Source organism: Suricata suricatta, chromosome 8 (genome assembly GCF_006229205.1).
Source record: "Suricata suricatta isolate VVHF042 chromosome 8, meerkat_22Aug2017_6uvM2_HiC, whole genome shotgun sequence".
NCBI classification, from domain to species: Eukaryota; Metazoa; Chordata; class Mammalia; order Carnivora; family Herpestidae; genus Suricata; species Suricata suricatta.
In genome coordinates, this window is record NC_043707.1 from 134,301,856 (window position 1) to 134,327,929 (window position 26,074).

The 26,074-nt window shown below is 62.8% G+C and overlaps 2 protein-coding genes across 2 annotated transcripts in view; both read left to right on the plus strand.

The window, feature by feature from the left end:
• The window catches only part of CASZ1 (castor zinc finger 1), a 103,855-nt gene extending 85,399 nt beyond the window's left edge, over positions 1–18,456 (plus strand). The window contains exons 5-16 of the mRNA XM_029948556.1: positions 2,256–2,732; positions 5,702–6,536; positions 7,392–7,460; positions 9,047–9,137; positions 9,858–10,022; positions 10,901–11,073; positions 11,320–12,188; positions 14,515–14,650; positions 14,901–14,964; positions 16,233–16,387; positions 16,496–16,618; positions 17,556–18,456. Coding sequence (XP_029804416.1) covers positions 2,256–2,732; positions 5,702–6,536; positions 7,392–7,460; positions 9,047–9,137; positions 9,858–10,022; positions 10,901–11,073; positions 11,320–12,188; positions 14,515–14,650; positions 14,901–14,964; positions 16,233–16,387; positions 16,496–16,618; positions 17,556–17,889 — 3,491 coding nt within the window. The 3' untranslated portion in view covers positions 17,890–18,456. The remainder of the gene's footprint in view (positions 1–2,255; positions 2,733–5,701; positions 6,537–7,391; positions 7,461–9,046; positions 9,138–9,857; positions 10,023–10,900; positions 11,074–11,319; positions 12,189–14,514; positions 14,651–14,900; positions 14,965–16,232; positions 16,388–16,495; positions 16,619–17,555) is intronic.
• The window catches only part of LOC115297786 (zinc finger protein castor homolog 1-like), a 10,110-nt gene continuing 2,406 nt past the window's right edge, over positions 18,371–26,074 (plus strand). The window contains exons 1-8 of the mRNA XM_029945915.1: positions 18,371–18,840; positions 19,431–19,629; positions 20,423–20,594; positions 21,937–22,053; positions 22,301–22,452; positions 22,571–22,712; positions 23,369–23,668; positions 25,371–26,061. Of these exons, the coding sequence (XP_029801775.1) occupies positions 18,371–18,840; positions 19,431–19,629; positions 20,423–20,594; positions 21,937–22,053; positions 22,301–22,452; positions 22,571–22,712; positions 23,369–23,668; positions 25,371–26,061 (2,243 nt within the window). The remainder of the gene's footprint in view (positions 18,841–19,430; positions 19,630–20,422; positions 20,595–21,936; positions 22,054–22,300; positions 22,453–22,570; positions 22,713–23,368; positions 23,669–25,370; positions 26,062–26,074) is intronic.

Here is a 26,074-nt window from a genome sequence, read left to right on the forward strand (position 1 = left end):
GGGTGTAGGCGGAGCAGAGGGGCCTGGGGGCTGGGGGCGGGCCCTGGGTGCACAGCTGCATCGCAGCTGGTGGGGGCCCAGAAGGGACTGAGCCAGGCACACGGCCGAGAGCAGGAGGGGGTGGACTGGACTGGGTGGGCCCCAAGTGCCACGAGGCTCCAGGATGGGTGGGAGCCCAAGGACGGGGTGTCACCAGCAGCAAGTGCAGCCCTGGGAGTTTCTGCTTCCCTCTTCCTTGGGATAAATATTTATAGATCCATTTGCTGTCTGCCTTACACACTTGGCTGCTTACCTCCTGGTAAAAATAGAGCAGGCTCCCCCACTCTCCCCTTCCCTTCCCCACCAGGGCAGGGGACCAAAGGGGCCAGGTGAGGCCTGCTCCCTGTAGGTCTGCTGGGGGAAATGTGGTGACGCACAGCCTGGCGGCTGGCACAGAGGTTGGATGGGATGGTGTGACTAGGGGACCCATCATTAAACTTTGAAGAGGAACCCATGTCAGGGCTTGGAGACTTGGGTGTGGGCAGCACCCACTCGGAGACGTAGACGAACTTGGGTAGACTGGGCCGACTGGTGTGAGCCAAGCAGACCCTTCTGGGGCAGTCGGCTGGCTGGACTGGGCTGGGGCCGGTGGGTCCCTGGGCCAGGTGAGGCCATACACACTGGCAGCTGGCTTCAGGCGGGTCTGGGGGTGCTGGGCATTGTGCAGCCACCTGTCTGTACAGGCCAAGTCTTCTTGCGGGACAGGGTACCCGGGCAGGCACGGGGTGGCCATCCTGTCTGAGCATGCCTGTCGGTGGGCTTCCCAGTGTGGGGGTTCTTAGGGTGTTGATCTATTCTAGGGAAGCCCCTTCTGCCCATGGCCCTGGGAGCAGAGCCCCTTCCCTCACTCAGCCTTCTGACTAGTGCGGGTAGAGACTCAGACACACGCATTCATTCCTCTGCTGGGGGACACACAAGGGAGCCCTGCCACTGAGAGGCTCCAGTGGGGCTCTCTGTGCCCAGATCGGGTAAAACCATCTGCTGTGCCCCCCACAGGGCCTGGCACACAGTATGAACCTAGTAAACCGACAGACAGGAAGGTGAAGGACAGGCAGACAGATATACAAATAAAAATCTGTATGCGTGTCAGCCCTTGGCCTTTGTGGCAGGTCCCAGGCTGTGTGGTGAGTGGACCTGCCATGTGTTCCCTGGCCCTGGACCCCTGGGTGCCCCGCTCAGCAGCCGTGAGAGCAGCGGTGAGACCTCCGGCAGCCTAGTTAGAGTTTCCATCGGGCTGCCGTGTCCAGGGATTAGGCACAGCAGCTACAGCTTCTGGGCCTTCCATTGGGGAGGAACCCCAGCCCATCCAGCTGTGGCCTCTCGAGGCTGGGAAGCGGGCTTTCTGGAGTCAGCCAGGCCTTTGAGGGAAGGAGCCGGGGCAGTGGCAGAGGACAGTGCGGGATCCTCGGACAAGGATGAGCGGTTCTCAGAAGGGCTGTGAGCAGCTCTGCCCTTGAATGGCCCTGACAGGATTGAGGAAGGGAAATGGCCAGAGGAGACAAGAGAGGGTCTGTGAAAGGGAGGGGAGTGAGGGAAAATGGAGGCCTTCAGAGGGGTCCTGGGTGGCCAGCAGAGCAGGAAGAGATCCCAGGGCTCTCCAAGGGAGCAGAGGGAGCAGTCAGGTGGGGCCCAGAGACCAGGTCTGGCAGGGGAGCTGCCAGGGACGAGATGCTCAGAGGGGGGAGGTGGGACAGCAGGGCAGGAGGTTGTCTCCGACTGGTCCCTGGCTCTCTGTGGCCTCTGCCCCATGGGGCAGGCCGTGGAGAGGGGGGTAGGGTCGGGCTGCTGTCACCTGCCTGCTTTGCCCAATGGCCAGAGACTCCGCCTGTGTGCCTCAGTGGCCTTGTGGATCAGAGGACACACCATCTCCTCTATCTGGGATCATGTCAGGCCTGCCTCTCAGAAGAGGAATTTAGGGCCAAGCAAGTATAGGAAACGCTTCCAGGAACCAGGTGCCGAGAAGCCTGCCCCTCGTGTTTGAAGAGTCATTCATTCATTCGTCCCTTCTTCCGTTCATTTCCAAACTATCCTGAACCGCCCAGTGCGCACCAGCCTCTGTGCCAGGCTCTGGGCAAGCTGGGCTGCTGGAGCTCACAGTCCGGCGAGGGGCGCGGACCCCCGCCACCATCCAGGGGCAGCATGAGGAAGGTGGGATCAGGAAGACCTAGGGCCCGGGTGGCGGCTGCACCTCTGACCTCTCCCTCCACCCCCCGCAGCTGAAGGCACCCGGTGCACCGACCCACCGGCAGGCAAGCCCGCGATGGCGGCCAAGCGCAAAGGCGGCCTGAAGCTCAACGCCATCTGCGCCAAGCTGAGCCGCCAGGTGGTGGTGGAGAAGGGAGCAGAGTCGGGCCCCCAGCCCGAGGGCAGCCCGCTGCGGCCGCGGGACCGAGAGGCCGGCGTGGCCCGGGGCGCCCGCAGCGAGGAAGACAAGAGGCGGGCAGTGATCGAGAAGTGGGTCAACGGCGAGTACAGCGAGGAGCCCGCGCCGGCACCCAGCCTGGGGCGGATCGGCCGAGAGGGCCTGGAGGTGCCGCCGGAGGGCGTCTACATGGTGCAGCCCCAGGGCTGCAGCGACGAGGAGGACCACGGTGAGGAGCCCCCCAAGGATGGCAGCGGTGGCTCGGAAGAGAAGGAGTCCGACGGGGCGGCCTCCAAGGACGACAGCGGCCCCAGTACCAAGCAGGCCTCAGGTAGGCGTCAGCCAGCCGCATGGACAGATGGCATAACCCCGCGGGGGGCCCATCGGGGAAGGAGCAGGGGGCTCCGGAGCATGCCCACTTCCCCCCACTCGTGGTCCAGATCCTGGCACCTCATTTAGCCCCGCGAGGACTCCAGGGTGGGGGGCCTGGGTACCTCGCCAAGGTAGTGGGAGGGAAGCGTCCCAGGTATGAGCCGAGCTGGGGGCGGCTGTGAGCATGGTGGGCCTGCAGAGGTGAGGGATGGCGGTGCAGACATGGGACAGACAGCAGACTGTGGGACTGTCTCTCCACACCTGCACCAGAGGGGCCTGGAGCCACAGGGGCACAGCTCTGGGATAGGCCTGTTCTCCCAGCCTCCCCTGCCCTTTCCCGGAATCCTTCTCCTTCCCAGGGACACTGGCTGTGCTAGGTAGGACCTCTCAGGGGTGACGTGCAGGGCCGTGGGTGGCCCGGCCCGCAGATCCCGTTACACTCGGCTGCCCCAGACGCGCTCCTCTGGCTGACCTCTTTCCCACGAGGTGGCTAAGGCCTGGCTTTTCTGCCGTCTCCTTGTCCTTACGACTCACAGCCCGGAGCTCCTCACACTCCAGGGAGGGAGGGCCTGCGGTTTCGGGTGGAAGAGGGTCACCTCGGAACCCCTGGGTCCAGGGCCTCTTCGCCAGCTCCCAGCCTCCTTCTCAGGCCTGCGCCCGGTGCCCTGAGCCTCCCCTGCCTGCTCCCCTATCCCCTTCCCCCTGCAGCGAGGGGCGCATCTCCTCCCTGTGCGGGGAGCCCTGCGCAGCCACATAATTATGCATATAAGATATAAACAGAGCTGTTTAATTATCCTTCGCCACATCAGTGACAGAGTAATTAACAAACATTGCAAGATCAATGAGGAAAAGTGTGACCTTCAGTTTCCTCTGATAGGAAAAGCCCTTGCTGTTCCCAGACACAAGGTGATTGTGCTGAGCCGGAGGAGAGGGAGGGACTGACGAGGGCCCCGGCCCCTCCCAGGCCCAGCCCTGCCCTGACCCCTGCCTTTTCTCACCCCACACGGAGAGCTGGGACAGTAGGAGGCAGGGCTGGAACTGCCAGTGGCCTGGTGACCTGGCCATCGCCTCTCCAGTTGGAGGCGCAGCGGGACTGCTGTCTGACACCTGGGGTGGCCTGCTCAGCCCCGGGCACCCGAGGAAACCGAGCCACCCACCAGGCTCGGACCACCTTCTCTGGGCCTGGGGGCTCAGGAATGCAGGACTCTGGGCTGCCTCAGACCCCCGCCCGGCCCCCTCCCTCCTTGAAGCTGCCTGCCCTTCAAAGCCTTCTGTCTCTCTGCCATATATAGCGAGGGCTCAGCTGCCTCCTGCTATTTTTAGCCCCTTTCCCTGGTCCCTGAGCCACTGAATCTAACAGCCAGAGCCCACTCGTCCCAGGCTGGGCCCCCAACCTCATGTAGCTTGAGGTCAGGATAGTGGCCCACCCCAGCCGCCCCGCCCCAGGGAACAGCCATCTGCTGGCTCCTGGAGTCACTCTGCCCACCTTGGGTCCCAGGTGCCGCCTGTGACTGTCCTCTTCTTGCACAGACCCAAATAGGTTGCCATGTGGGTGGGGAGGCGACCCTCCTCTGCCACCCTGCCGGGGCCCCGGGCCTCCCCCCCTCCCTCAGCCATGCCTTTCCCCTGGCTGTGTTCTTAAGACTCCCAGCCCTGGGGCCCTGCCGCTCTCAGTGTGGCCGGCCATGCTGGCGCAGACGGGCATGGAGATAGCCCACGGGTCCCTGGGGCCCATTTGGGTCTTGCCATCCTGTGTGCACCACCGCTGATCAGGCCGTAGCACAGAGTAGATGTTTAGCGAGTGTTCTGCACAGGAATGAGTAAACCTGTGTGTGCTGGGGAGGCACACGTCTGCTGTGTGGAAGGTCATGTGCGCATGGATGTGCGGCTCCAGAGGAGCCCCGGGCAGAATGGGATCGTCTTGCCTCCACCAGGCCTGAGACTCAGCCTGTGGGATTTGGAGGGGTTCATGTCCATGTGTGTGTGTGCGTGTGTGTGTGCGGAGCTGGGAAGGTAGCTAGGGATGTGCACGGGTGTGTGTGTGCAGTGTTTGCTCACGTTTCCGTGGGGAGGCTGCTCTGGGATGTCCGTGGACCCCGGAGTGGACACAGGCGGAGCCTATAGACAGCTGTGCCGGGCCGCTGTCCCAGGGCTGACCCGCCTCAGGGTGGCCACCCTTATGAGCAAGCACGAGGATGACAGGGGAGGTTTGCAGGGCTCCCCACGTCACAAATCTTGGCTGAGGCAAGGGACCCCGAGTGAATCTGAGTAAACACATCGGCAAGGCCCCGACCCCTTAGCCCTATTGTCTAGGACCCTCAGTATATGTGGGGGGCTGGTGGGGAACCGAGAGGCCAGCCCCCGGTGAGGCTTGGGGTAAGCCCTCTGCCTCCAGGGATGAGGAGCTGTGTGTCTGCTTGTGGGATCAGAGAGAGTCCTTTGGGCAGGCTCAGGCCTCCATCCCCTGGGGTCCCTCCTGACCGCCCAGCTGCCGCCCCACATCCCTACCTGTCCCCAGCCCCCATGTCACCCCACCCTTGGGAGGCAGGTTGGGATCTGGCCTTACTTCCAGTAAAGTGACTTCCCTTTCATATTAGGCCAAGGCGAGAGAGAGGAGACATTTATGAAACTTTGTTTAATGTACTGAAAAGCCATCGGCCAGAACATTTAGGAAATTGATTTTCCTGGCATTGATGAACTCGTTTTATTTTACCCCGGTATTAATTACTTTTTTTTTAAACAAATTAATTTAAGAGTCGTAAAACCTAACAAGTGAGCCAAATGTCCATAGATCATGTCGTGCTCCGCCCCCTCCCCATGCCAGCCTCCTCCCTCTGTGGGTGGGGGGCTCACCGGGAGGGGGTGCCCCCTGTCCCTTGGCTACCCTGACCCTTCCCAGAGGTGACCAGCGTCTCCTCGTTGCTGCAGGAGAGGCCTCCTCGCTCCGGGACTATGCAGCCTCCACCGTGACCGAGTTCCTGGGCATGTTTGGGTACGATGACCAGAACATGAGGGACGAGCTGGCCAGGAAGATCAGCTTCGAGAAGCTGCACGCAGGCTCCACCCCCGAGGTGGCCACCTCCTCCATGCTGCCTGCCTCCGAGGACGCCCTCAGCAAGCGGGCGCGCTTCTCCAAATATGAGGAGTACATCCGCAAGCTCAAGGCCGGCGAGCAGCTCCCCTGGCCGGCCCACAGCACCAAGGCCGAGGAGCGGGTGGGCAAGGAGGTGGTGGGGCCCTTGCCCGGCCTGCGGCTGCCCAGCAGCACAGCGCACCTGGAGACCAAGGCCACCATCCTGCCCCTGCCCTCACACAGCAGCGTTCCCATGCAGGGCCTGGTGGCCCGCACCTCCAAGTATGACTTCTTCATCCAGAAACTGAAGACGGGCGAGAACCTGCGGCCCCAGAACGGCAGCACCTACAAGAAGCCTTCCAAGTACGACCTGGAGAACGTCAAGTACCTGCACCTCTTCAAACCCGGGGAGGGCAGCCCCGACATGGGCGGGGCCATTGCCTTCAAGACGGGCAAGGTGGGGCGCCCCTCCAAGTACGACGTCCGGGCCATCCAGAAGCCGGGCCCCGCCAAGGTCCCGCCCACCCCCAGCCTGGCTCCTGCACCCCTCCCCAGCGTGCCCAGTGCTCCCAGCGCCCCCGGGCCAGGGCCCGAGCCATCTGCCTCCCTGCCCTTCAACACTCCCGAGTACCTGAAGTCGACCTTCTCCAAAACAGACTCCATCACCACGGGGACCGTTTCCACTGTCAAGTAAGGCACACCCATCCGAACCGGGGACGGGAGTAGCCAGTTCTCTACCCCTGAAGCCCGCACTTGTGGGCATAGCCACTCCTACTCGGGCACGTCCACCGCACGGCCGGGTTAATACGTGCACTGGTTCTCACGTGTGCTTCCACACATGCGCATGTGCACGCACACACACACACTCGGCCCGCGTCCTCACTTGTGCCCAGCACACTACACAACTTGCAGTGTGCATACACACACGTTTCTGTGCAGGTGCTCATCTGCTAACACACATTCCAGGGACTTGCTGTTACCCCTGTTGCCCCGCTGCCAGCGACAGGCTTTCTCTGCCTCCCGTGCAGCCTTGTGTTTGGCTACGGGAGCCCTAGTCTGGCGTAAGGGGTCTGGCCTCCAAGCTGGTAGCCGTGGCTCCCAGGTTCAGGGCCTGGGCCACGGGCAAGGCAGGAAGAGAAGGCAGGAGTCTGGGGGCGCGCTCATCGCTAATCCCTAGGCAATGGTCAAATTATCTGTGGATCAGTTATGTGGGGCTGGGAGAGACCCTTTCCTACACTCCTTTCCTGCCTGAAGCATCCTCCTGACTCCCAGTGTGCAAGAGGGGCCAGGCCCCAGCTTTCAAGACTTCCTCCCCGGGCCTGGGGCCAGCTTGGGATGGCCCTGGCCTTGCCAGAGCTGGGCTAATTGAACCCGTGCCAAGGTTCTGCCAAAGGGCTTTTCAGTCCCACCTTGAGGGCTCAGAACACAAGAGAGCAAGAGAGGGAAGGGCCAGGGCCCCAGGACAGGGAGCTGCCCCTGAGACACTTCTGGGCCGTGCAGCTACCCCGTCCTCTAATCGGCTGTGCCCTGTGCGTCTCTCACCAGGAACGGATTGCCCACAGATAAACCAGCTGTCACCGAAGATGTAAACATTTACCAGAAATATATTGCCAGGTAGGCCCCTGGGGAGGAGACTGCCCTGGAGAGGAGGTGGGGTGGTGCCAGGAATGCCTGGGGACCGTGGGACCACAGGTCCATCTGACTGCTAGCTAGCGCCCAAGTGCCTACTGCTTCCCCACCCCTGTGCGCCCATGCCCTCAAATTCCCCCCGAGGAACTGCGCCCCGTCTCAGAGCCCCTGCCCCCTTGATGGGACCTGGGCCACACGCCCTTGAAGCAGCTTGTATGCTAGGCAGGGCCGGGGTGCCCAAAGGGGCCTGAGGGCAGGGCCTGGCCCCAGGTGAGCACAGAGCCCCCCAGCACGGCTTCTGCAGAGCCTAGGGTGGGACGCAGGCCAGCCTGGATCTGCTGGTCCACGAAGGGGTGTGGGCGATTATCCTCCCTGACGTGGCCTCTGTGTGTTCCCTGGGCTGGGCCTTGACCCTCACCGCCTGACTCCAGACCTGCCCCTTTACACTTTGAACGCAGCAGGATGCGGGGGTAAAGAAACTTCGCCTCGACAGGTGCCCCCACCTTCGGCCCCTTTCTGCCAGCACCCAATGGGGCAGCACAAGGAGGGAGCGGGGCCCCAGCGTGCGACTTTCTGCTGATCTCCTAGGCTCCTCCTGTCCCTCTCTGTCTTTTCAGCTTTGTTCCAATCTCTTTATTATTATTATTATCATTATTATTAGTGCCTCAGCAGATGGCCCTTTTGGCAGCTTCAGCTTAAATATTTATTTGCGAGTGGCTCTCCCTTTACAAAGGGGTCTCTGTGTGTATGTGTCCCACAGTCTCGGGCCAGCGTCCGCTTCCCAGCTGGCTCTCCCCAGAGCGGCCTTCCTGGGGTAGCCATCGCCGAGACTGAGAACCACAGCCCGGCGGCCCTGGGGCCCGGAGAAGGCCGGGGTTCCTGGAGGTGGGCAGCGGCCAGGCAGCGCGGGGGCTGCTGGCTGCAGAGTTGGCTAGAGCGAGCGCTGCCTGCCGCAGGATGCCGAACAGATGCTGTGCTTTAAAAATTCATAACCCTGGGCGGTTTCAAGTGTCAGGAAAGCCCAGGACGGAGAGAGGCTTTAACACCTCTCGGCAGCGGGGCCCTGGGCCGGCCCAGCCCGTGTCTCTAGCACCTGGCGTCGCGCTGGGTGCGGGGCAGGCGGGCGGCACCTGCAGGAAAGGCAGTCACCTTGGGGGCTCCTGCCCTCACTGCCTCATCCCATCCCACCGCAGGCCTTCTCCCTGTCTCCGCTCTGCCGCCTGGCCCACCCCGGCTTCTTCCTCCCCACCGTGGTGCCAGGCCTGTGTGCCTCGCTGGGCCCTCACTCCCAAGGCAGGCAGGACAGGTCCGCAGTCCAGCGGTTCTAGGATTCCCAACAGGCCTGGTCACTCATCCTGGCCTCTGCCACTTCAACCCCACAGACCACCCCTGGCCCCCATGCCTCCACACAGGCTCTAGGGCCCCCTGAACCCCAGCGGCACTTCCCCAGGGTGTGGGCACAGGTTTTTCTCTGCTGCTCTGACAGCGGAGTCCTCCCTGAGAAGGGAGGGAAGTGTCGTCCCTGGGGCTGCTGCCCCGAGAGGCCTGAGCCCACCCCCTCCTCCCTGCAGGTTCTCGGGCAGTCAGCACTGTGGCCACATCCACTGCGCCTACCAGTACCGTGAGCACTACCACTGCCTTGACCCGGAGTGCAACTACCAGGTGGGGCCTCGTGGGCACCAGCCTCGCCCAGCGGGCTGGCCCATTGCTGGGGGAGCCTCTCAGAAGTGGGATGGGGGTGTTCAGTTCTGCCCAGGCAAATGAGCTTAACTCACTCGGGCAGAGAACCTGCAAAACTAGCAGCCTAAAGGCATCTGATAGGGTCTGGAGCCCCCTGCTTCCCTGGGATGATCACTCAGCCTCCCTTTGCTGGGGGCCTACCCTGCCCTAGGGCCTCGGCACCTTGTCCGCCTCTTCCCGGTGCCCTCCTGCCCCGTCTAGTAGATGGTAATGCCAGGGTCGGAGAGGTCGTCACTGATGGGCAAAGCCATCTCTGATAAATGCAGAGCAGGTGAACGAGAGGGAAACGCGGCCAGCGTGCCCAAGGTTGTCCCCTCTTGCTCACCAGGGAGCCCAAGCTGGCACAGCCCATAGGTGGCACTGGGCAAGACGAGCTGTCCCCCGTCAGAGCCACTGCCTTCAGGGCCTGGCCTGATTCCTCACCTCGGCTCGTGGGCATGTGCCTGGGAGCCTGGCGGAGGGTTGTGGAAGGGTCTTTGGCTCTGGGACCTTTGGAGTTGCTCTGTCTGTGGTCCCCTGCACTTGCCTGGGAGGAAGCCGGGTGGGATTATTTCCAGGGAGAGTTGAGGCACGGGGGCAGGGGGGCGGCGCTCTGGGTGGGGGGCCGGCCCAGCCCCCTGCCGACCCGGTGCTCTCCCGCAGAGGTTCACGAGCAAGCAGGACGTGATCCGCCACTACAACATGCACAAGAAACGCGACAACTCCCTGCAGCACGGCTTCATGCGCTTCAGCCCGCTGGACGACTGCAGCGTCTACTACCACGGCTGCCACCTCAACGGGAAGAGCACCCACTACCACTGCATGCAGGTGCCGGGGGCAGGGCCGCCAGGGGCCAGGGCACTGAGGTGGGGGGGGGGACAGGCGAACGCAGAGAGTCCCGGGGGCGCGGCCCTGGCCAGTGTCTGGCAGGGCCCGGGCGGGGCCGTCCCATGGCCATACTTGGTGCGGGTGAAATTCAGGGAGCTGTTTATACAGACCAACATTTTTCAGGCTTTAACACCAAGAGGAGCGTTGCAAATGGTTCCTGAGGAGGTTTTTGTTTAATTCTCTGTTTTAATGCCACGCCGAGTCTGGGCTTTTTCAAGGTGTCAGGTCCAGGGGGAGCGACTTGGGGTTGCAAATAGCAGCCGTTGCACCTCCCCCGGCGTTTGTCAGGGGGTTGTTATGGGCTCCGTGGAGCAACCTGGGCCAGCAGGAGAGGGGGGCTCTCTCTCCGGGCCCTGAGATGGTGCAGACACTGGCACGGCCCAGCCTTCGAGCGTGCTCAGATTCCACTGGTTTTTACTCAATATGGCAACGCCGCCTGGCTTGGCCCAGCTAGGGTAGGGTGGGGAGGGCCCTGTGCCAGGAAGTGTCCACTCAACGAGTCCCTGGGCCGAAGGTGACGGCCGGGCGCCCAGGGCCAGCCCTGCCCACCGGCAGGGGCCCTCCAAGCAGAGCCTCAGATTAGGACCCCAAAGTCCCCTCCTGCGGGACAGGACTCCCCCACCTGTCTGTGCCAGGAGGTGTCCAGAGTCCCTGCCGACCACCCAGTCCTCAGCACAGGCCAGGCCTGCAGGGCCCGAGGGGTTTACGGGCACCGAAGCTCCCCCGAGCAGGAAGGCCCATGGCCAGCAGAGCAGCTGCTCTGACCTTGGCCCCGGGGCGCTGGCCTCCGTCCAATGACGGTGGCTCCGCCCCTGCAGGTGGGCTGTAACAAGGTGTACACAAGCACGTCGGACGTGATGACCCACGAGAACTTCCACAAGAAGAACACCCAGCTCATCAACGACGGCTTCCAGCGCTTCCGAGCCACCGAGGACTGCGGCACGGCCGACTGCCAGTTCTACGGGCAGAAGACCACGCATTTCCACTGCCGGTGAGCAGGGAGCCCGCCAGGGAAGCCGCCCGACTCGGGCCAGGGATGGGAGCCGGGGAAGTGGGCCCGTGCACGTCTCAGTCCTGCCTCCTGGGGGTCGTAGGCACAAGGGTGGGGGGCTGCCCAGGGGCTCCTCCGGGTCTCCTCCCAACCCCCCAGAGCCCAAGTGGGAGCAGGGTGGGACCACCTCCGGGTCCCCTCCGCCTCCCGGAGGCCCTGCAACAGGCCCCACCATGTCCCGTCCAGGCGCCCCGGCTGCACATTCACCTTCAAGAACAAGTGTGACATCGAGAAGCACAAGAGCTACCACATCAAGGACGACGCGTACGCCAAGGATGGCTTCAAGAAGTTCTACAAGTACGAGGAGTGCAGGTACGAGGGCTGCGTGTACAGCAAGGCCACCAACCACTTCCACTGCATCCGCGCCGGCTGCGGCTTCACCTTCACGTCCACCAGCCAGATGACCTCGCACAAGCGCAAGCACGAGCGCCGGCACGTGCGCTCCTCGGGCGCGCTGGGGCTGCCGTCCTCACTGCTGGGCGCCAAGGACACGGAGCACGAGGAGTCGAGCAACGACGACCTGGTCGACTTCTCGGCCTTGAGCAGCAAGAACTCCAGCCTGAGCGCCTCCCCCACCAGCCAGCAGTCCTCCGCCTCCCTGGCCGCCGCCGCGGCTGCCGCCGCCGCCACTGCCACCACCACCGCCGTGGAGCCCATGCCTGGGGCCGCCAAGCCGCCCAACAGCAAGATCTCCGGGCTGCTGTCCCAGGGCCTGCCCGCTTCCCTCCCGCTGGCACTGGCCCTCTCCAACTCAGGCCTGCCCACCGCTGCCCCCTACTTCCCTATCCTTCCGAGCCGGGGCAGCGCCTCCCTGCCCGTGGGTGCCCCCGGCCTCCTGGGTGCCATGTCGTCCGGGGCAGCGGCCTCGGCAGCAGCTGACACACCCGCTCTGGCTGCCTCGGGAGCCGGTGACTCCGCCCCGGCAGCCGCCACCTCTGTCCCGGTGCCCCCCGCCTCCATCATGGAGAGGATCTCGGCGAGCAAGGGCCTCATCTCACCCATGATGGCCAGGTTGGCCGCGGCTGCCCTCAAGCCCTCTGCTACCTTTGACCCAGGTGAGCAGGCCGGGTCCTACCCAGGAAGCGCGGCTTACGGCCCCTGGAGCCCTCTGCCTCAGATTGCAGAGTCGGGGGGTGTTGGCCGGGCGTCTTTCTACCCCTGCACCCACGTCCCCTGCCCACCCAGCCCCCCTCCCATCTTTGCCTGGTCTCTGCCTCCATTCTGTTTGTTTGCTGTTTGGGACCCCTTGTTCTGGCCTGTCCCTCCCCCTCCACCCCCCCAGGCAGCTCTGTTCTCTCATCTGTGAAGCAGGGGCTGTAAGCCTGGCCTTGCTGGGAGCCTGGGGGTCCTGGGGCAGCTGGTCCCCACTCCCCAGTTCTCACCCTACCTCATCCCAGATCCCTGCGCCTCCCTAAGACCCTCCCCGTGTCACCTGGAGGGGGCATGAGTCCAGCCACGCAGCGGGTGGCCACCCTTCAGGGATGCTTGGGATTCACGCCCAGCCAGCCCCTCGAGGCCGAGGATGACCTTCCAGCAGCTCCCTCTCTGTCTGGTAGAACTTTCTGCCACCAACAGAAATGTTCTGTCCTGCGCTATCCGGTATGGCAGCCACTAGTCACCTGTGACTATTGAGCACTTGAACTTGGCTCTGTGACCAAGGACTTGGATTTCCGTTGGAAATGCTTTAACTTAGTCACACCTGGCCAGTGGCTGCCATGTGGGACAACGCAGGCAGACCGCCGGAGTCACACCTCCTGCTCACCACGGGGAGCAGTTCTTCTCAAGTTTTCTACTCTTTAAATATTTTCTCTGTGCCTGGAATTCTTGGGCTTTTCTGTCTCCCTGGCTCCTCTCCCCGCACTCCCCCTTCTCGGTACTCAGCTGAGAACGGTCAGTCACTGCAGTCACTCATTCAGCCACCACTGTGCTTGCTGAGGGCCAGGCACCTCACCGGTGCTGGGGACATGGCAGAGAGGCCGAGTCCTGCCTGGTGGAGCTGATGGGGCAGTGGGGACGGCCCGATCCCGGACACACAGCCAGGAGGAGGCCAAGTCCAGACCTGGACCTCAGGGGTCCGGCTCCTGAGCCTGAGTGCCCTGCTCCTCTGGGAGACCGTCTCCAGAGCAGCCAAGACAGGGGGTCCCTGCGGCCTAGCCCAGGGATCTGCCCAGGTCTCCTGGAGGGCCTGCCAGTGCTTGGCAAGGGGGCTGGGCCACTTCCCAGGGGACCTTGGGCAAGTGACTTTGGGGAGCTCCTGGCATGTGGACTCTGAGTTCTGAAAACTGTCCTGTCCCAAGTGGGACGCTCCCATCAGCGGGAAGTGTGGAGGGACCCTCCTTCCACTGCAGGCGTGAGAGGGGCAGCAGGACTGCCGGGGGCCACGCACCGCTGGCCAGATGCCTGTGGCTAGAGTGGTGCCCACTTTAGGACCACACTGAGGTCTGTGGCCAGACTGTCAAATTTCTTCTTTTTCATTCGAAAAATCTCCTTCCCCCAAAAGAAAGGTCAAGGGAAGGGGAGGGGGGGGGCGCTTTCCTTTATTTTTTAATCAAATGCCACTTGCTGTCTGTGAAACAGCTTTCTGTCAGCTGCAGCGCCTTGGGGCAGATTAATATTTCAGCCACTTGGGGATTGTGGAGAAGGGCTCGGTGGACATGTTCCTGTCAGCAACTTCTTTTGCCCCTGGTCTGCTTGGCCTCCCGAATCATCTGCCCACCCAGCTCCGGCCTTTCCCCCGATGGCTACAGCCCGCCGGCTCCCACCCAGACCCTGGTCCGGCCCGGCCCGGCCACAGCGGGCCTCACATCCCTGCCCTGGACAGCTTGACGGGCGAGGTCACATAGTTTGAACCGCTCTGATTGGCTGTCAGCTCCCATAGCCCTGACACAGCAGATGCCCCTCCTAGGCATGCTCAGTGGAAGGCAGGGCCGTCGCCCCGGCAACAGCGGGCCGGGGACCTGCGGAGGGGCGCAGCTCCCAGTCTAGATCTGCCACTTTCCCTCAGCATTAACAGAGTCTTTAATAAAAGCCTAAGCGGCAGCCCCACAAATTGACTGTGACAGTCGGTGGAGAAAATGAAGGGCCCCCACCCCGGTGCCAGCCCCCTCCCCAGCCTCCCGCCCTCCTCCTCCAGGAGGCCCTGAGCCGGGACAACTTTGACATAATTTTGCAATAATTATCACTTGAAGAATTGCCACACGGGGGTAAGCGTCACAAGCGATCATGTCAGTGGGGAGAGTCGCTGACCAGCAGCCAGGGCTCCCCCGGGGCCCCCGGCCCACCCAGCCCACTGCCCTCCCTTACGGCGGTGGGGGGTTCTGGTCTGTGCCCATAGGAGGCCCTCAGCCCCTCTAACACCATCTTCCCTCCTGTCCCCTGTAGGAAACAGTCAGCAGGCCACCCCCACCAGGTTCCCCCCGGCCCCAGTGAAGCAGGAGCCTGGTGAGAGCGCTGGCGCCCCGGTCCCCCACGAGGTCTCCCAGGACCGCAGTTTAGACCTGACCGTGAAGGAGCCCAGGTGAGCCCAGGCCGGGCCCCCACGCCCACCCCCACCGGCTCTGCCCACTGCAGGAGGTTCCTGGGGATGGTGCCCCTGGAGCCAGACCCCGCCGAGGCCAGGGGCCAAGCCCTCCTCACAGGGGTCCTCCTCCAGCCCAGGCAGACGGAGCCCGTGGGGCCGGGGCGCTCAGGATGGGCAGGGAAAGGTGGGCGTCTGGGCGCAGTCCCATGTACAGCTGAGCTAAGGCCCCTTGGTTTGTGTGTTCCAGTAATGAATCAAATGGCCACGCAGTCCCGGCAAATTCATCTCTTTTATCCTCGCTTATGAATAAGGTAAGAGCCATCCATCACACGCCTCCCGTTCCCCCACCCAGAGAAATTAAAGCTGTGCTGGGGGGTGGGGGGGAGGTGTTTGTTTTTTAATGTTTTGCCTCTAATAAGATGAGTTTGTACCATTTAAATTTTGAGGCCATTTTTCATCGGATATAATTTCAGAGCCACTGCTTACAAATTAATTTAATGAACTGGCTGAAGAAATATATTCCAGCCTCTGACACCCTTTTTTCCCTTCAGACAGAGGGCTCCAAAAGCTTTTCCAGAGCCCTCTAACTTCTTTCCCTCTCAGTTATTAATTTTATTTATTTATTTTATATATTTTTTGTTTTGTTTAGAAAGGGGTGGGGGAGGGGCGCTAAAATGGGAGCAAAGCATCAATTTCCACTTTTCGGGTTGAGTAATGGTCTCGGACGCCTTCCTCAGAGGTCGCTCCAGAATATTTATTTTAAATAATGCAGGGTCTTTGTAAATTATACATCATCTCAAATATATTTCCCCCCTTCACATGATAAATTTGACTACAGCAAGATTAATTTGGTTACCATACAGAAGTGACTGCTGGGGGAGCTGGGCCTGGGCCGGACCGCACGGGTGGGGGTCCCCGCTGGGCACTTGGCAGGGAAGGAGCCTCCTGCCGCCCTCTGCCCTCTGCCACAGGCCCGTGCCCTCCACCTTCCCTCCCTCCATCCTTGCTCTCCTGCTCTACTTTTCCCTTCTCAGGGGGTCACTGGCCTCTGCATCCCCTCATTCCTTCCTGTTGGAGCCCCCACCCCGCGTGGGTCAAGCCTTCACAGGGGCTCCCCCTCGCCACCCCCCTCCTGGCCCAGCAGCTGTGAGGCATCTTGATCGTGCCCCCTGAGCCTCCCTCCCTCTCTGTTCCTCCTTTGTGTGCCTTCTCTTGTTCTCAAGGAATTCATAGGGGTTCCCCCCCTCCTCCTCCTGCACTTCTTTTGAAAACCTGGCAGGAACATAACCAGGGAGCCACAAAGTCTGGGGAAGGCTGCTCTGGGGCGTGCCCAGAGTCCCGGCCTTAGCTTGAGCGACGGCTCTCAGCACCACGGGGTGTGTGTGGAGCAGCTGTGGCATCTCCACGTTGCCTGTGGCAGCGCCATTCACAGCGGGCTCGCGTGTGGCCAGAGCTGTGTGGGGCCAGGGCCCTCTCCTGTGCTGCTCTGGTGCGTCACAAGAGGTCCGAGCAGCCCAAAGCTGCTGCTGCTCCCATGGAGGCCGGCCAGCCCCAAGTGCGGCCCCTGTTCTCTCTGCAGATGTCTCACGGCAGCCCCAACCTCGGCGGCCTGTTGAACATCAAGACAGAAGCGGAGGGCAGCCCCGCCGTGGAGGCCTCGCCCTTCCTGGGCAAGGCCGTGAAGGCGCTGGTTCAGGAGAAGCTGTCCGAGCCCTGGAAGGTGTACCTTCGGAGGTGAGGGACTTCCTGGCAGAGCAGAGGAAGGAGCAGGAAGGGCCACGCCCATCTGTCGAGGTGGCCAGTGACCCAGGGTCTCCTCTGACCACCGCTTCCTCTGACCAGGTTTGGCACCAAGGACTTTTGTGACGCCCAGTGTGACTTCCTTCACAAGGCACATTTCCACTGCGTGGTGGAGGAGTGCGGAGCGCTTTTCAGCACCCTGGACGGGGCCATCAAGCATGCCAAGTGAGTGGGGGTCCCCAGGGCCCATGGAAACCTATCCTGTCTCATCGCATCCTGGCTCCAGGCTGCATGGGGTTGGGGGCTGCCGGGGTCTCTAGCTGCCTTCCAAGTAGGCTCCGTGTGCTGCTCCCTCCAGAACTCAGAAACTGAGCTGGTTTCTGAGAAGGTACTGCCTAGGAAAGGCTGGCTTCCCGGTCCTTCCACCTGCTCAGCCCCCCAGCGGGGCCCTCTGAGCCCGTCCAGGCCCCACCTGGAGAGAGACCCTGAGCAGCTGCTTCTGCCGGCCCCCGACCCCTGTCCAATGTGGCTGGCAACACGACCACAGATGTTTCCTGCAAAGCCAGCTGGAGAGACCCTGCTCTGACCCAGGCAGGAACCCTAGGTGAAGGCCTTTCCAAGCCGCAGTGTTGCATTTGTAGATTCTCTTTGACCTAAAAATAATGAAATTAATTTGTAAACCCATGGAGCTGAAAAGCAGCAGGCCAGCCGCCTCTTGTAATTGAACCCAGAACTCACAGACATTTAACCCAGACTTTGGCCACTGCTGGGCCCCAGCTCAGGTCTGCTCACGGCTCAGGCAGCTGCAGCTGCCAGTATGCAGAAGAGCCATCTCCGAAGGCTGACCAAGTCCCACCTTCAGTTCTCAGAGCAGATTCTGGAAGCACAGACTTCACATGCCCTCCCTGTCCCCTGCTCTGTGGAGGAAGGAGCTAGGGACAGACACAGCAGGAAGAGCACAGGAAGACATAGTTAGGGCAGAGCCAGGAGCCCAAGTTCAGAACCAGAGGACACAGCCCTTTGTTCTTAGCCTTTGCCTCCTGGTGACATCACGCCTGGTGCTGGGGCCTCGGTGGGGACACAGGGCCCCTAGGCTTGTGATGGGGTCACACGCAGGGAAGGGCTTGCTCCCCACCTGAGCCACCGGTCCTGCCTGTTGCAGCTTCCACTTCCGGACGGAGGGCGGAGCTGTGAAGGGAAACGCAGAGGCTCCCTTCCCCACCTCGGCCTCGGAGACCAAACCTGCCTTGGCCCCCTCGTCCCCTCCGGCGCCTCCTGTCACCACAGCCTCTCTGGAGGGTCCCACTCCCAGCCCGGCGGCCGTGCCCTCCACCCCCACGCTGCTTGCCTGGAAACAGCTGGCTTCCGCCATCCCCCAGATGCCTCAGATTCCAGCGTCAGTGCCTCACCTGCCCACTTCGCCCTTGGCAACGACTTCTCTAGAAAACGCCAAGCCCCAGGTCAAACCCGGATTCCTCCAGTTCCAGGAGAAGTGAGTCCCTCGATGAGCCGGGAGTCCCGTGTCCCCCGCGTGCCTCGGGAGTAGGTGCTAGCAAGGGCGGCCGAGGACGCCCTGCTCCTCGCTCTGTAGTGGGCCTGAGCCGTCCCCAGCCTCTCTGGGACACGGTCATCGGACGCTGTCCTTCTAGCCAAAGTTGCCACGGCTCTGGCCCCTCTGCCTGTTCCCCGAGCAGGCCGCCGGGGTGGGGGGAGGAGGCGGTGCTGGTGGCGGCGGTCACTATACCTGAGGGGACAGTGTTGGCCCCGAGAGGACCGGCTCAGGTGGGCCCGGCAGGGAAGGCTGCGTCTCGCTCCGGGCCTCCTTGTTGGTCTCTGGGACTCACGCCCGCGGCCAAGTCTCTGCGGGACAAGCGAAGCCATGGGTGGAGGGCGAGGGGGCTAGGCAGCCCCTCCAGGCCCACGCCCATCTGCACAGTGCTCTGAGCTCTAAAGGGTGGAAGGGACCTTCCTCACTGGATGGTGGTGGCGCCTTGCGGCGAGAACGGTGACTCTGTATCGTTATGTGTGCGGCTTCCTGTTCTCAATAAAAGTAATAAATTGGATGTGAACGTGTACCGCCTGAGTGGCAGCTGTCCCCCCTCTCTGGGCACCTGGGGCTGGGCCTCTGGTGTGGAAGGGGACCTGCGTTCCCCTCCGTCCCTCCCCGAGCTCCCTTCTTCCGTTCCACTGCCCCACAGCAGCAGCCCTCTTAGTTGCGCCATTGTGGCCAGGTTCCTGCCCCGGGGCCACCATGGGGGCCGCCGTGGGGGCAGCCGTGGTGCCAGCCGGGGCAGAAGGCCGGGACACGGCATCCTCCACCCCTGTCTGCAGCCCAGGAGGCAGGCCATGGGGCAGGGCTGCTGCTCTCAGGGCGAGCTGGCATGGGGGCTCAGCCCGGCACCTCCCCACCCCACCCCTGCCCCCGAGCGCCACCACTCAGCGGGCTGGTGAGGTTCTCTGAGTGGGCAGGAGCCCCAAGCGCCAGCCTGACCCTGGGGGCCCCAGCAGCTGTGCGCCTCCTCAGGACCTGGCACCAGGCACACACTCTCCCCCGGCCAGGGCCCTGAGGGAGAAGAGCTTCCGGGTAGGGCTGCCCACCCATCTGCACCCTGTCAGTCAGCCACACCCAGGGCAGTGCCCGTGCCACACCAGCCAGGCCCTTGCTGGCGCCCCGCCAAAGCTGGCAGCGCCATCTCTCATTTTCGCATCCAAGAGGTTATTGCAGCCGCCTTATCTATAATCCTGAGGTGTGGCCGTGGAAACTACGTGTCCCAGCATGCAATGCTCCGGGCAGGCTACACACTGCAACCCTTTCTGCACCAGCCGTGCGCCAAAAAGAAGGCAGGGATGCATGCTGGGATCTGTAGTCTCCTCTGGCTGAGTCCACTCGTGGAGCAGAGGGCAGCCCCGGGGGCCAGTCCTCTGGGCGACACTGCAGGGGATTAGGGAGCAGAACCCCAGCACGACCGATGTCAGGGTGTCCGCGGGGAAGGCTCGGGGAACACCAGTGACCTTCTGGGCTGTGATTTCATTGCAGCGATCCTTGCCTCGCGACGGACTGCAAGTACGCCAATAAGTTCCACTTCCACTGTCTCTTCGGCAACTGCAAGTACGTCTGTAAAACCTCCGGCAAGGCCGAGTCCCACTGCCTGGACCACATCAACCCCAACAACAGCCTGGTGAACGTGCGAGACCAGTTCGCGTACTACTCGCTTCAGTGTCTCTGTCCCAACCAGGTGGGTCCCGGGGACGGGTGGGGGTGGGGGGCCCGGGGCCCCGGGTGTGGGGGCAGGGAGGCGGCATGGCCCAGCCCGGCCTCTCCCGGCAGGGATTCATTCTGTCTCTCACGCCCATGTTGAATTGGCCTCGTTCAGGGCTCTGGAAAGGGCCCTGTTGGCCCCTGTGCCCCTGGAGGCCCCTGGGCAGGGGTCCAGAGTTGGTGAGGGCTGTCATTTCATCCTGACCCTCTGTGGTGGCCCCAGGCTGGGCAGCCACTGTGCACCTGGCATCATTCTGCCCATCTTGGAACTGTGCTCCCTTTCTTTCCCCAGAGGCCTAGAATTTTAAAATAGGCCCAGTGGATAGCTAGAGATTGAACTGTCCATGCCCCAGAGAGGAAGGGCAGATCAAGGTCACCATAAAGGCCTACCCCCAAACTGGTAGGGGCTCTTTGGCAGAACGCCTTGTGAAGGAGCCTGATCCTAGAGCTGGGCATTCCAGAGCAGAGTGCTAGGCCAGATTAGTGATGTCTGCCGTAGGCCAAGCCTCCAGAGAGGAATGCGGGGATAGACGAGCAATGTCTGCTCTGGGTGTGGAATTAGAGATGGGTGGCAGGATTACCAGGTAGGATGTGTTAGTCAGATTACAGAAGGCCCATGCCACTTTTTTAACGCATGAAAGGCCTGTATCCAGTTGTGTTTTCTGACCTGTGCACGGAAGGGCAAAGGGCCTGCCACGCCCGGAGCCGTGGGCCAGGGGGAGCTCAGCGGAGGGTCAGCCTGGCCCTGACACTCCCGTCCCTCCCTGCAGCACTGCGAGTTCCGGATGCGTGGACACTACCACTGCCTCCGGACCGGCTGCTACTTTGTGACCAACATCACCACCAAACTGCCGTGGCACGTAAAGAAGCACGAAAAAGCCGAGCGGCGCGCAGCCAACGGATTCAAGTACTTCACCAAGCGGGAGGAGTGCGGCAGGCTAGGTACTGAAGGCGGGGTCGGGGGCAGAGACCCGCAGCAGGCGGCAGGGTTGTGGCTGTGGCCCCTGAGGCCCTGGTGGCCCGGGCCACCTCTCCTGGGACGCACCCCTTGTCCCCACACATCAGACTCCGTGTTTGGTTAAAAACGCCATCGGTGTCACAGTCCAGGCATCATCAAACAGGGGAAACTGTTAAAACACAGCCCAGGAAAAGGGGGCAGAGTGCCTCAGAGCGCCCCGCCTACCTCGGGGGAAAGCGCCTGGGGCCTCACCATCCAAGTCAGGCCCTGGACACGGTGGTCTTTCCTCGGTCTCTCAAGAGGGCGGGCCGATAACATAGGAGCCCCAGCTCACTCTGGGATCTCTTTCCATGGCTCTGACTACAACGGCTTTGTCCCAGATGGACCCTGGTCCCTTTGCTCATTCAGAAGATACCTATCGGGGAACAGCCGTGCGCAGGGCTCCGTGCTGTTACAGGAGATGGGCAGGGGAGGGGGTGGCAGCTCAGGGTCTTGAGCATCTGCTCTGGCCAGCATCGTACGTGGCAGCAGGGGTCTGGTGGGACAGGCAGGTACGCTGTGGGTCAGCCCGGAGCGTCTGTGACTTGGGGTGGCCCCGAAGGAGGTGGGCGTGGGGCTGGGAAGGAGGCCACAGATGGCCCTGAGCTTCACAGCCGACACCAGGGAGCTGAGTCTGCTGCCCAGAGCTGGGCCGGCGGCAGAGAAGCCTCCCGAGGAGCCCCTGGCCCCAGCTTGCCCTGGGGATGCCTTCGGGCGGGGGGGCAGAGCCCACCCACCTTCCTCAGGATGGAGCCATGCATTCTCAGGCCTGCAGATGTGGGGTAGGAACCTGCCAGTAAAAAACTGGAAACTGGAAGGCAGGTGGCAGCCAGGCAGGCCGGGCACAGACAACTGGGCTGCAGGCCAGGCCTGCTGTGACTCAGGTGGTCGTAGCAGCAGGGCCATGGGGGAGCAGAGGTGGGGCCGCGCGGCTGCTGCAGACCGGCCCTTCCACAGGGGTAGGGGTGAGATACTCAGAGCAACTGCCAGAAAAGACCGGAAACAAACCTTTCTTTCAAGTATTAATTCAAAAAGAATTCATGGCCTGGGAGAGGGTTGGTAACCATAGCAACAGATGTCAACATTTGGTGGCCTGGGCTGTCCTTGGGCTCAGTTTACGGGGGTCAGGGTATTCTGTAGTTGTCGGTATTTACTCAACTTCTGGTGTTTTGGGTGGTAGTTGGGACCAAACAAAGCTGGAGGATGACATAAGACACCTGGCCAGCCCTGGCACCATGGCAACGGGCAGGCCCTCACCTGCCCTTTGCTGACACTGTGTGTTCTCAGCCCAGAGGTGGGTGGGGGCGGGGCAGAGGTCTACACAGGTCTGGGGGCAAGCACCTGGGGCCCCCCAGAGATGTGGAGACAAGTGGCTTGCCGGGAGGGGGCTGACTTGTCGGACAGGTTATTAGGGCCTTTTGCCCTGGACCCCCAGGACCATTTGGTGTGAGGGGTAGGGGGTGGGGCCCAGCCTTGCCACTGAGGCCAGAGGGTGGGCCGAGGCTTTGGCCGGCTGCAGGGCCTAGGACCCCCGCTCCGGGGGTGGGGGATGCCACCACGGGGCACACGTCCCCTCCCCAGGCGCTGCCGTCTGCCGTGTTGGCCGCACTGCCCCGAGCGGAGGCTCACGGCCGCGGGGCTGTGTCCGCAGGCTGCAAGTACAACCAGGTGAATAGCCACTTCCACTGCATCCGGGAGGGCTGCCAGTTCTCCTTCCTCCTCAAGCACCAGATGACTTCCCACGCCCGGAAGCACATGCGGAGGATGCTGGGCAAGAACTTCGATCGTGTGCCCCCTTCCCAGGTGAGCGCCAGGGTGCCGCGAGGACATCCCCCGCGGCCCGTCCAGGGGGGCAGCCCGACTCCTGTGGACAGCGTAGTCCCCCCCCCACAGCTTTCTCAGGGCCCCCCCTTCCTTTCAGGGCCCCCCGAGCCTGATGGACACGGAGACAGACGAGTACATGGATTACACGGGCTGCAGCCCGGGCGCTGTGTCCTCTGAGTCGCCCACCATGGACCGGAGCTGCTCCAGCACCCCCGTGGGCAACGAGAGCACGGCGGCAGGTAAGCGCAGGGCCGGGCCGTGCTGGGCCAGCGAGCAGCGGGCCAGCAGGAGACTTCGGGGGCCGGGAGCTTCCGGCCCAAGGCGCCGCAGGGCCCACTCAGGACTGGAGGGTCATGGTCAAGCAGCCTCAAAGGAGGACAGAGCCAGCCTCAGTGTGCGGCAGGGCTAGCTGGTCTGGGGGACGCGGAGGCCCCCTCCTGCCTGCACTCAGCCCTCGGCTTCGATTTCCAGGAGAAGAGCTCTGTGGGTGCCCCAGCTCAGAGCAGCCCAGCCCCCAGCCAGAAGGGCAGGGGGCAGGGCACCTGCCAGGGCCCAGGGCCCAGGCATGTGGCCTCTCTTCTGGCCCTTCTGCCATTGTCCCGAAGCTCTGTCCCTGGACCCTAGACTGGGGTCCCACCAGGGCCAGGCTCTGCCGCAGGCCCTCTCTGAGCCCGCCATGGCCTCTCCCTGCCAGTGTCCCCTCTGTTCCCTCCTCCTCCCGCCACCTCCTTCCCCACTCTTCTCTCGTGGTGCTTCTCTGCTCGTCATCTGTCCACGTGTTTTCATATCATACTTGCTTCTGCCATTGGGTTTCTCATTTTGGTTCTTTTTTGTTTGTTTTTTCTTTGTTTTGGTTTTCTTTTTTTTTTTTTCTGCTTTTCTCCACCCTCTCCAGGCTGCCCGGCTCCTCCTCCTCCTCCTCTTCCTCCTCCTGCTGCCGCTGGCGACGAGGCTGCCCCCGTGACTCCACAGCCCCCACTGACCCCATCCTTCTCAGCAGCCCTGCTCCGGGCGCCCCTCCCCTCCCTCCCATGCCTCTTTTCTCCGCCCTGTCTCTCATACTCTCTGCTCAGTGCCACTCTCGGAGCCACCGGGGGCCTGGGCCACCCAGTCAGCAGCCCGCCCCGCCTCCCGCCCGCCACCGCCACTGCATCTCCAGTAAAAAGTGACGTCCCCCTAGTTCAGGACGCTGCAGGTAACTCGCACATCCCTTCTTGCCAGTGTGTGTCACCTCCACTGACCCCCCAAGGCCATGGTCTGGGACCTGACCTTTTCCTGTGGCCTGCTGGGGCCAGGACAGGGCCACCCTACGTCCCTCACAGCCCAGCACTCTGCAAAGCCAGATGTCCCAAGGACAGCCCCTCTCGACTCCTGCTCAGCACTGGGCCCCAGCAGGGCTCTGACTCTGGCCTGACCCCCCAGCCCTGGAGTCAAACAGGAGGAGGGAGTCGCTGTGGCCCAGGCCCGGGGCAGAGCTAAATGGCAGGAGTGCCTCTGGTTCCCCCCCCCCCCCCCCCCCCCCACCCCGCATATCAGATACCCCTCAGGGCTGGGACCTGCCTGCCCCTCCCCTTGGTGTGGTCACCACCCGGGACCTGCAACTCCTTCCTTCATGCATTTTTGCCTCGCATTGTGCTGAGTGCCAGGCCAGTCCTGTGCCAGACCCGGGCATGTGGCAGAAACAAGGTCTCCCTTCTGGAATTCTCCCTGTGGAAAGCAGTCACTGGCATAACCACACAGAATCCTGGGCCCTCAGACCCAAAGCAGCCACTTCTCACTCACGCGGGTCTCCAGGCCCCAGAACCCCCTTGTCCTGCGCCATGCACCCCCTCACTGTTGCCGCCCTTGGTTTCTCTTCACCTGCCAAGGCGGGGAGGGGGGGTCTGTTCCCTAAAGTGGTAGCATGGAGGGCCACCATTCTGGGCAGGTTCAGGGCACTGGTCAGCCACACGGGAGAAGTCTGGAGGATGCCCACCCTTGACCCTGAGTAGCGCCAGCCCCTAAAGGTTTCTCTCTCTTTCTGGGGTGTGGAGGCGGGAATGCCAGGGTCACTGCCCCTCCCCCAGCTGCCTGTGCAGTGCCAGGGGCTGCTGTCCCCTCACGCTGTGGCAGCAGGGCATGGAAAGGGAGTGACAGAAGCAAAGCTGTGCTGGGTCAGGCAGCCCTGGCAGCAGGCCATCCTGAGTCCTGGGCAGCAGTTGGGTCCAGTTGGGGGGGCACAGATGGGACCCGGTCTGGAGACTGAGCCTCTGCTCCAACCCAGGTCCCTCAGACCTGCCTGCTCCTGGCTCACTGTGGGCAGAAGACCCCAACCAGACTTCAAAGAAGCATCTGGTGGGGGTGGGGGGAGAAGGTGTCCTTCAGGTCAGGGAGTTACAGCTCCAAACAGCCCCGAGGCGCTGGGCATCCCCGCAGGGAAGTAGGCGGGTCCCTGTGCAGACAGGTGGGCAGCCGGGGAAACTGGTTCGCCACCGGAGAAGGAGCCTGCCTGTCCCTCATTAGTGGCGGGTGTGTGATGGCGTCCTGGCGTGCATCCAACCTGGGTAATTACACTCTGCCGACCTAGATTCCCCTTTCAGCTTCAATTAGCGCCAGGACGTGTCCTCACTTCCCACCCAAACTGGCCAGGAAGCTGCCACCACATCCTCCGCGCTGCTTGTTCCGCCTCAGGACTGGTGGATGCCTGTGTGGTCATCCGGCCTGCAGACAGGGGATGACGCAAGGGAAAGCCTGGGGCGCCCCGGCCCTGCCTGGGAAGGGCAGTGGGAGAGGCCCCAGAATGGGGGCAGCCAGCCCCCAGCGCCGCCTTCGGGCCACCGTGCGACCGGGGACCCGGCAAGGGTGTGATCCTGGGAAGGGCGCAGCCCGCACACTGACCTCCCCCGGCCCCTCCGCAGGGAACACCATCTCCATGCCCACGGCCTCCGGGGCCAAAAAGCGTTTCTGGATCATCGAGGACATGTCCCCGTTCGGCAAGCGGCGCAAGACGGCCTCCTCACGCAAGATGCTGGACGAGGGCATGATGCTGGAGGGCTTCCGGCGCTTCGACCTCTACGAGGACTGCAGGGACCCCACCTGCCAGTTCTCACTCAAGGTCACGCACTACCACTGCACGCGGGAGAACTGTGGCTACAAGTTCTGCGGGCGCACGCACATGTACAAGCACGCGCAGCACCACGACCGCGTGGACAACCTCGTGCTGGACGACTTCAAGCGCTTCAAGGCGTCGCTGAGCTGCCACTTCGCCGACTGCCCCTTCTCGGGCTCCAGCACGCACTTCCACTGCCTGCGCTGCCGCTTCCGCTGCACCGACAGCACCAAGGTCACGGCGCACCGCAAGCACCACGGCAAGCAGGACGTGATCAGCGCGGCGGGCTTCTGCCAGTTCAGCTCGAGCGCCGACTGCGCCGTGCCCGACTGCAAGTACAAGCTCAAGTGCTCGCACTTCCACTGCACCTACCCGGGCTGCCGCCACACGGTCGTGGGCATGTCGCAGATGGACTCGCACAAGCGCAAGCACGACAAGCAGGAGCGCGGGGAGCCGCCCGCCGCCTCCCCGGGCCCCGCCGTCGGCCTGGACGGCGCGCTGTCGCTGGGCGCC